At 35.3% G+C, this 10,763-nt stretch overlaps 1 protein-coding gene across 1 annotated transcript; it reads right to left on the bottom strand.

Annotated features, from left to right (window-relative positions):
- Nucleotides 1-3,006: 3,006 nt before the first annotated feature.
- LOC117332887 (ovoinhibitor-like) lies at nt 3,007-7,653 on the bottom strand. Its single transcript, XM_033891951.1, has 4 exons — nt 7,546-7,653; nt 6,711-6,834; nt 5,496-5,702; nt 3,007-3,140 (listed from the first exon to the last, which is right to left on the bottom strand). Exons 1-4 carry the CDS (start codon nt 7,583-7,585, stop codon nt 3,056-3,058), a joined length of 456 nt encoding a protein of 151 aa, XP_033747842.1. The 5' UTR covers nt 7,586-7,653; the 3' UTR covers nt 3,007-3,055.
- Between the last annotated feature and the right edge of the window lie 3,110 nt (nt 7,654-10,763).

Below are 10,763 nucleotides of genomic sequence, written 5' to 3' on the forward strand. Positions count from 1 at the left end.
AATCAGAGGGGTAATAAGTTTCGGTATCCGGTTTGGGAGAGGATATCGATACTACTGTGCGGTTATACAGCAGTGAGTGTAATATGATGGTTGTACTACTTTCATGTATGAAAGGTCGTTAATGTCCTAAAAATGGTTCTTTCAAGGTAACTGCAAACGTCAAATAAACTACTTCTTTATGTAGGCTTGGTATATATGGCAATACCCTTGTCTCACTCTACTGGGTCTATTCTACTGAGGAAATCCTCGGTTTAGTTTTAATGGCTTGTGTTCGTTATGCAAGCTATATATATTCATATACTAACAGTAGGTAACTGGTAACTTGAAACTTGTGTAACAGAGCACATGATTAATTAAATTTAAATCACTGCCTCCGCTAGGGATCGAACCCGGGACCTCTGGCTTACTAGCCTTACGCTCAACCGATCGAGCTAAAGAGAAGATCTCCCTAGCCGAGCGGTATATTGCGGCTAGTATTTACCAAGGTTACATACTCCCCCTCCAGGAAATAACTCGTCCTCGAGTTTCCAGGAGTAACAGCGATGCTTGTGGAGCAATCCTGAGTATTTTCCCCGGGTCCCTACATGGGCGCCATTGTAACAGAGCGCAGGATTAATTAAATTTTAAATCACTGCCTCCGCTAGGGATCGAACCCGGGACCTCTGGCTTACTAGTCTTACGCTCAACCGATCGAGCTAAAGACAAGATCTCCCTAGCCGTGAGGTATATTGCGGCTAGTATTTACCAAGGTTACACTTGCAATGTGTGGAGAACGTGACGAATCTGCATGCACTGTGTAAAATATCGCTAGAATTTCACCCTCTCACAATTAACCTTTTCGTAACTATAAAGTTGATACCATTTAATGTCTCCGATACCCCATGTCACAAATCAAGAAGAAAATATGTGCAAAATATTCATCATAAAAATAGTTTGAATATTTCTTCTTTATCCTTTAGCCAAGCTTACTGACATTGCTTGACGTTTTAATTAAATTTTCTTCTCTTGTTTTCTTCCTTACTTACCAGACTCATCCATTTTCTATTTTGTTTCGAATAGGTCAATTCTGGTATATATTAGAATATTTCTTCTTCCACCTCTTGGTCAAGTCTACTGGCCTTGTTTGACGCTTAAATGTGTTTTCCCTCGTTGTCTCCTTCCGTTCTCACCACACTCACATATTTTCTATTTTACTCCGAATGCATTATTTATGATAGAAGGCAAGGTATTTAGACTCTTCGCTTTGTGAACGAGTCAGTATAATAACGGGGGAAAAACAACCAGTTTAAGAAAATAGGATGGAAAATGCATAAATACAACGAAAATAGTAAGGGTGTCGTTAAACTACTCATCGGCCTAATTGTTTTTTATGCGCTTATTCATCTCTTCGCTATTTCGCTTTGGCAGTTTTTCGCCATTTGAATTTGTTTTAACAGGACGAATTTAATACGACAAATATATATCATATTTAAACTCTGGAAAATAACTTATTAATAACGAATAAACATTAAATATAAATTTCTTTCTTAGATTACATATATACTTTTCATTTATATTTCTATCTATGTAAATTGTAAAAGTATTAAGCAATGGTGTAACTTGACCGCTATCATGCTGAACTTCTGAGGGAGATTGATTGATATAAGCTTGAAGTCTGTTTCCAGATCCTTTTGAAATTTATAAACTGATATTTTTGTATTTTTGTATGCAACGTCTATGGATTAGATAAAATACTGTTTAAACAAATATACTTCATATAACCCATCACAACATTGTCAAAGTAACATATACAACAATGTACGTCTGATCTCGTTTCTGACTTGAGCGGTCTTCCGTAGAAAGTTAATGTAATCGGTGCCATATGGTGATATGCCTTAATCTTAATCGTCGATCAGTGAAGTGTACGTACATTTAAATATTAAAAATGATAACCTAATTTATTACAAAATAGTTCAATCCTAGATAGTCCCAGAAGAGTTTCACTCAACATAGGTTTTCGAAATCAAAATACTTTTTCCAGAATATCGTTATAATCATTGTAATATAATTAATGTACAAATCACAATCATAAATAGCCTTCCAACGTTGAAACTCTCAGAATCATATGTATATTTTATCGACCTAAAATTGTCTAGAAAGTAACTAATTCAATGACTCACTAATATAACATATATCAAAATATTAATCTCGTTTCTTTTCTGAGCGGTGTGTTGTAAAAGGAATGCGATGATTTACTGTGACCTATATGACTGGCGATAAGCCACCTTTATTAAAGATCAGTTGAGTGTACGTCCATTTAGATGTTAAATATTATGACGACCTAACGATCACTCACAAACTCAAAAATGTATGAATACAGTTATTCCGGTTTAGCTGGCTCAGAAATCGTAAATACCACTGTAAAATATTTGTTTTGAAATAAAATAGTACCAGCGAGGGTATTTTGAAAGTTGCAAGGAAAACTATCAAGCACTGTAGCTGACTTTTTCATTTAAACTTATTGTTTTGAAACATGGAAATTGCATGGAAATGTGTCCAGTTTTTAGGGAAATGACTTTCAACTTGAATGAATAAATATCAGAAAATATCATCTTAAATAAAATTGTTTTCACTGCCATAACCGTCATTAAAGAGGTATTGGCAATTATTTTCACTGTCATAATCGTTATTAAGGAGATATTGACAATTGTTTTCACTGTCATAATCGTAATTAAGGAGATATTGACAATTATTTTCACTGTCATAACCGTCATTAAGGCGATATTGACAATTATTTTCCGCTGGATCATCATCAACATACCTGCAATAATGACATACCGATTTTCAACATACAAAAATATCATTTCTCACATAATGTTCAAGGTAAAAGAAAGTTCCTTACATTTTTGCTATGCACATTATGTAGTTACATCAATTAAAACGGACATTTAAAAAAAAAATCTTTTTTTTTTTTTTTTTAGGAAATAACAATGCAGTTTATCAAAACAAAAGACTAGAGCACACAAGTACGTTTTATTTAAATGTATTTAAACAGGTAGTGGTGATATGTGTTGGTTCAGCCGACCACTAGAGGCGTACATGGGCCCCTACTGACTATGGTGAGGGAGTTATGCATACATCTCACTTGCTCATATTCACACCTGTAAAAAAGAAAAGAAAAAAACAACATTTTTCTTCTTCTTGTTTTTGTGTATGCAGTCAGCCCCAAATACAATATATTGATCATTTGAGTTGGCATATAAAAGAAAGATGAAATGAAGAGGATTTCGGTCTCCCGAGTCCCTTTTGATAGAAGTGTGTTTAAGGAATGAAGTGATTTTGGGTGAAGTTTGAATTATCTTATATATGATCCCATTGGTCCAGTACTTGTATGGATAGCAGGAAGTTCTTTTGCACGAGATGTACAAAACATACACAGGAAATAAACAAATGTCAATACCGCTTAAGTGTAAGATACAGTAGAACCAACATTAATTAAACTGCGTCATTCAGATATTTTGTCATTCTAAAATTCCCAAAAAAATTTACGATTTCATTTAAAGGTCGAATTATCAACATTTTGTTTGTATATATTATAATACATCTATAACTGATATCAACCACGGTATGCTTTATTTAGTAATCTTTCCCACAATGATTCACAAATAAATTATGATATTGAGCCGATAATCCAATTAGAAACCTGAAAACGAGGAAGTTAAACCGTTAGGCTCGCTATTGTTTCAGCTGAAGAGGCGATTGCCAAACGGGAAGTTATACTTCCGACATATATAGCACATAACGTGCCGCTCCAATTTGATTAAAACTAAACATAGTATTTCATAATCCAAAATAACTATTGGCAACTGAAAGTTTGCTATGTCTCCCGATATCAAACTCTCAATAATATATTCAAATTTCAACAATGTATGATCGTTAGATGGCCCAGCCATATGAGATAACGATAAGCTTCGTCCAGTTGTTCTGTAGGGCAAGGTAACGACACTTTTTGTCTTTGCGCACCGAAAGCTTATCGTATTTTTGCCTCACAGGGTAGCCAAGCGAGTTTTATCGTTATTTTACAGCGAGATAACAGTGATTATCGTTATATCGCATCAATGAACGAAAAATATTTATATATACGAGGACCGATTGATAAGCCTTATATTGAAGGATTATAATTTTTGCCGGACATATTGTATTATTTTTCAACATAACCCCTTCAGTATCTATACACTTTTGTCATCGGCTTTTAAGAGCCTCAATGCCACTTTCGTAGAACTCTTTTTCTTGAATGTTCAGAAAGTCATCAATTTCATGTTAGGGTTAGGGTGCATAAAATAGCTGTTTTCAGTTTTGGAAATAGAAGAAAGTCTGATTAAGCGAGATCAAGTGAATAGGGCGGATGCTCAATCAATTTAAAGCTAAAATCGTGAAGGGCAGCCATGGCAATGACAGACTCCTTCACCTTAACCCCTTACCCTAACCGATTTGTCCATTTTGCAAAAGCCGCTTGTCTTGTTTACTTTAGTGTGCTACCTCGTCGATATAAACTAAACAAATGAAACCAGTCCTTGGGTACACGGCCCTATATAGTTAGAGAATAGTATGACTTAAAAAGAACATCCTTGAGTACCTCCTTAATACGAGGTTCATAGCATATTAATCAACCCTAGTGTATATTATAGTTATATTTCGCGCGGCAGGGTGAAATAACAATTAACAGCGTGGAGAAATACTGTGGTTCGCTATACAGCGACTTCATTTTTGCGTAACATTGAAATTTCGTTCTGTCGCTGTGGAAATGCGAAGATCATTTGGGCAAAATTACGAAATGGCACACACCAGTCACCATATTCTCTTGTTTACGTTGAAATGTGGGTAAGTTTAGTAGCGAGTAAGTTGTACAAGGAACCCCGTATACGGAAGTATACTCTACTGTGCTTTGTGTTTCATACTACTAAGTACCTACTTCACTGAACAGGGAGATGATATTGAGGCTGTTTCCTTTCACGAACCACAAACACACTTCATGATACCTGTCTAGCTGAGAAGGGCCTGATGATCTGGTTTTGGCCCTACTAGTATCCTAGAGTGTGTAGAATACGTATAGTCTTTTTTTATGTTGCTAGTATTTGGGAAAGCTGATAGCCACCTCCCCCCTTCCCCACTTCCTCCTTTATCCAAATGTTGATGTAGTCTTTAAAATGCCAAAAAAACTATTAAATTATTATAATTAACATCAAGAAAAATTCAAATACATTTGTGTATATATAAACATACATATACTATATATATCTGGCCCTTGGAGTCGACAATGGGTGCCAAGTTCCTGTGCATCCACTTACACAAACTCACAGTCCCTTGTACTCTTAGATTTGATTATGCCTTCGTAGTCGTTGCAAACCATTTTATTCGCCATCATCAAGGACGTAAACGAATCGAGAGGGAACTTGTGTTTTATAAGATAATACATTAAAACAGGACGGTTAAAATCTAGGTTATAAAGAACTTACTCGTTCATGTATGTCACACCGTTGGAACCGCACACCGGATCATAGTCCTCCTCACATCTGTGTCCTGTAATGTCGGCACACATAAACTGGAGCAGTAGCAGCTCCCCTTGTGTGAGGTTACTAGTCAGGTGGCTCTCGCCGTTACACGAACCTTCATGGGCCACATGTATATAACTGTACAGACAGTGGGACTTCGAGAAATCGCACCTAAAATTAACTGATACACTTTTGTAATTGTTTTAACACAATTTATTGTACATTTTTGGGACACACACAATAGTACTATTTTCTATATCTTCCCGAATGCTCGACAGACTGTCTCGAGCGCTCAGTTTGGATTTTATGTATGAATTGCTTCATAATCGTATTGTTATATTTAACGATAGCAGATAATAAGGAGAACCGCCTTGAAAGATAAGGATGAAATCATATGTGTTTGAGAAATGGTTGGGCTTAAACAAAGAAAAAATGTGACTGTTTTGTTGTCACAATATGGATTTAATATATTAATTTGTTACTTAAGATATCATAGTTGTAACATCTTTCATTAGCAAACATCTTAATTCTTAAGGAAACAGCATGAGTATTGATAAATTCATTTGAGGTGTACACTATTTGGTATATCAGTAAGCATGCATCCTGTAAGCGCTCGAGATAATATATCGCTCGCTCGTGATCAAAATTATACAACGTTGATAAAACTATTTAAACCATTCAATATTTTTACATACGTCACTAGTGTAATATACTTTGGAGCGTTTTTCATTGGCTACGCAAGCAAGAAATCCATTGTCCTTTACATTTCAGCTTTTAAACCTGTCAAAATGTTCACTTTCTCAGTAATGTGATGAATGTATTTTAAATTTGTTTTCATTTCATACCAAGGCTCACAACAACAACAACAAAAATTAAAACTCGTTTTATAAAATTTCATATGAAATGAAAACCAATCTAAGATGGTATTTGTACGCTGTAATTTCAATCATATTAAAGACTATGACATATCTCACGAGATCCCAAACTTCCAAGACTACGGCATATCTCAAGAGATCTCAAACTTTTAAGACTACGACACATCTCACGAGATCTCAAACTTGCAAGGATGGTTTACGTATGCATAATGATTTAAACTCTGCAAGATATCTCTGAATTTCCCGGGCTAATAACTTCCGGATTGAAAAACCTTACTTCCGGTTGCATCTTTAACTAACTTACTTGTTGTAGTAGGTGTAGTTATCGGAGCCACACAACAGATGTTCTCCGTACGGGTAACACGCTCGGTGTCTGATACTAGAACAATACCAACTCGCCCGCTTGTGTAATCCATCCATGGCAATCACTGAAGACAATATAATAACCTCATTAAACAACCAAAAATTGAATGATGAACGTTGTATGTCGAGCTCACACAACGTTCAAATTCTGAATGTTGAATGTCGAGTCTCCAGGCTGGCACAACGTTCAAATTCTAAATGTTGAATGTCGTATGTCGAGCCGGCACAACGTTCAAATTCTGAATGTTGAATGTCGTATGTCGAGCTGGCACAACGTTCATATTCTGAATGTTGAATGTCGTATGTCCAGCTGGCACAACGTTCATATTCTGAATGTTGAATGTCGTATGTCGACCTGGCATAACTGAATATTCTGAATGCCGTATGCCCTATGTTGAATGTTGAGCCAACTTAAAACAGATAAATATGTAGATCTTAACAAAGAATACACTTTGTATGGGTCATGATAATCCTAGATCTTTAGAATAGAAATTTGTGTCATATTTAAGAGTTTAAATGAAAAAGATAAAGATGTAGGGAATATAAGAAATATGGTTTGATAGTTTTAAAGGAATTTAACGAAAATGTTGCCATTAATTGATTCATTCTTGCAAATGTATCGCATTCTTGTGAAAAAATCAATATAAATACACAGAACATGTGTTTCAATACTAAGAGAATATCAAACGCATACATTGTTAATTCCTGTTACGAATTTTATCAACTGTAAACGTGAAAACTAAAAGAAAGCAAAAACAAAACGTAACAAAACTCACCAGAAACTGCCACAAGCAGGAGGACAAATGGGCCATACATCTTGTCTTATGGTTAGTGTGGTGTCGTTAGAACTAGCGTTCCTTATCACCGACTGGTTACCTAAGTGTCGGTAGAACAATGTCACCAAGTCATTTTAAGACCTTATCGGTAAGTAAATACGTCTTTATTACAATTGTTGTGATATTAGGACACGAAGTCGACAGGTTATATAATAATTGTTTCGTAAATAGTTCTTACTGATTCAAATGTAAGAATATCACGAAATTGATAAATTTCATAATTTGATTAATTATGGATTTTATCATTCTGTTTGAAGATAGCAAGAATCTTGAATATTACAGTATATAACAGTAGTTTGGATTTTGAACATTTGATCAATTCAATCCTGAAATTATTTACTGCAACCGTTTGATTTATTCCCCCGCGCTTAATTTTTTCAATTATTATGATATACTGTATATATTTAGTTTCTAGTGTACTACAGGAAAGGTTTGGTTTATAAAAACGTGATCTTTGACCTTTTCGTCCATTAACATTCATTTTATGACAGGCTTGGTCTATATGTAAAATATGTTCGATCTCAAATCTTCGTTGTTTGACCCACCACCCACTTGAGACAAACACACTGTTGCAATTGGCAGGATGACTCCTTTCATTTACCTGTCTCTGACTGCTCGACTGTTTTAATCAATTACCTGGCATGAAGTACAGGTGAGATAATCAGACGTACTTTGGCACTCATTCTAACATGAACCATTAGATCCAGGTTAAAGGTATGCAGTAGGATGGGCCTTCGTGAAGAGCTGATTACTAAATTGTCTTTTCATACTTCCTTAAACGTGTTTTGTATGTAGTTCCCTGATATTAGATAGAATGTCATATAGTAGCTCTACATCCTGTACAATATGACTTACTCTTTAACTAAAGATTTCTTGAAGTTGAGGCGCAGAATAGTCTCTGACTGCCTTGGACTGTATAGTGAGCAGTGTTTTTCTGAGTTCGGAGACTACATACTGGGTGTGTAGACATAAAATGGCGCACTCTTTTACCGTGTAACTGATTTTACACAGTTTTCAATTGGCACACCTTACAGTATATATATATATATATACATGTAGATAGATATATAATATAGAAAATGAAATAATCACAATCATATTTTAGTGGAATGATTTCAACACGAAAAGCACTGAAATAAGATTACTGATGAAATTATATTGTTCAATACTAGATACCAGTATGGTGAGATGTATAGTTAGATACCAGTATGGTGAGATGTTTAGTTAGATACCAGTATGGTGAGATGTATAGTTAGATACCAGTATGGTGAGATGTATAGTTAGATACCAGTATGGTGAGATGTATAGTTAGATACCAGTATGGTGAGATGTATAGTTAGATACCAGTATGGTGAGATGTATAGTTAGATACCAGTATGGTGATATGTATAGTTAGATACCATTATGGTGAGATGTATAGTTAGATACCAGTATGGTGAGATGTTTAGTTAGATACCAGTATGGTGAGATGTATAGTTAGATACCAGTATGGTGAGATGTATAGTTAGGTACCAGTATGGTGAGATGTACAGTTAGATACCAGTATGGTGAGATGTATAGTTAGATACCAGTATGGTGATATGTTTAGTTAGATACCAGTATGGTGAGATGTACAGTTAGATACCAGTATGGTGAGATGTATAGTTAGATACCAGTATGGTGATATGTATAGTTAGATACCAGTATGGTGAGATGTATAGTTAGATACCAGTATGGTGAGATGTATAGTTAGATACCAGTATGGTGAGATGTATAGTTAGATACCAGTATGGTGAGATGTATAGTTAGATACCAGTATGGTGAGATGTATAGTTAGATACCAGTATGGTGAGATGTATAGTTAGATACCAGTATGGTGAGATGTATAGTTAGATACCAGTATGGTGAGATGTATAGTTAGATACCAGTATGGTGAGATGTATAGTTAGATACCAGTATGGTGAGATGTATAGTTAGATACCAGTATGGTGAGATGTATAGTTAGATACCAGTATGGTGAGATGTATAGTTAGATACCAGTATGGTGAGATGTATAGTTAGATACCAGTATGGTGAGATGTATAGTTAGATACCAGTATGGTGAGATGTATAGTTAGATACCAGTATGGTGAGATGTATAGTTAGATACCAGTATGGTGAGATGTATAGTTAGATACCAGTATGGTGAGATGTATAGTTAGATACCAGTATGGTGAGATGTATAGTTAGATACCAGTATGGTGAGATGTATAGTTAGATACCAGTATGGTGAGATGTATAGTTAGATACCAGTATGGTGAGATGTATAGTTAGACACCAGTATGGTGAGATGTATAGTTGGGTACCAGTATGGTGAGATGTATAGTTAGATACCAGTATAGTGATGTGTATAGTTGGGTACCAGTATGGTGAGATGTATAGTTAGATACCAGTATGGTGAGATGTATAGTTAGATACCAATATGGTGAGATGTATAGTTAGATACCTGTATGGTGAGATGTATAGTTAGATACCAGTATGGTGAGATGTATAGTTAGATACCAGTATGGTGAGATGTATAGTTAGATACCAGTATGGTGGGGTGTATAGTTATATACCAGTATGGTGAGATGTATAGTTAGATACCAGTATGGTGAGATGTATAGTTAGGTACCAGTATGGTGAGATGTATAGTTAGATACCAGTATGGTGAGATGTATAGTTAGATACCAGTATGGTGGGGTGTATAGTTAGACACCTGTATGGTGAGATGTTTAGTTAGATACCAGTATGGTGAGATGTATAGTTAGATACCAGTATGGTGAGATGTATAGTTAGATACCAGTATGGTGAGATGTATAGTTAGATACCAGTATGGTGAGATGTATAGTTAGATACCTGTATGGTGAGATGTATAATTAGATACCAGTATGGTGAGATGTATAGTTAGATACCAGTATGGTGAGATGTATAGTTAGATAACAGTATGGTGAGATGTATAGTTAGATAACAGTATGGTGAGATGTATAGTTAGATACCAGTATGGTGAGATGTATAGTTAGATACCAGTATGGTGAGATGTATAGTTAGATACCAGTATGGTGAGATGTATAGTTAGATACCAATATGGTGAGATGTATAGTTAGGTACCAATATGGTGAGATGTATAGTTAGATACCAGTATGGTGAGATGTATAGTT

This window comes from Pecten maximus, chromosome 8, assembly GCF_902652985.1.
Source record: "Pecten maximus chromosome 8, xPecMax1.1, whole genome shotgun sequence".
NCBI lineage: Eukaryota > Metazoa > Mollusca > Bivalvia > Pectinida > Pectinidae > Pecten > Pecten maximus.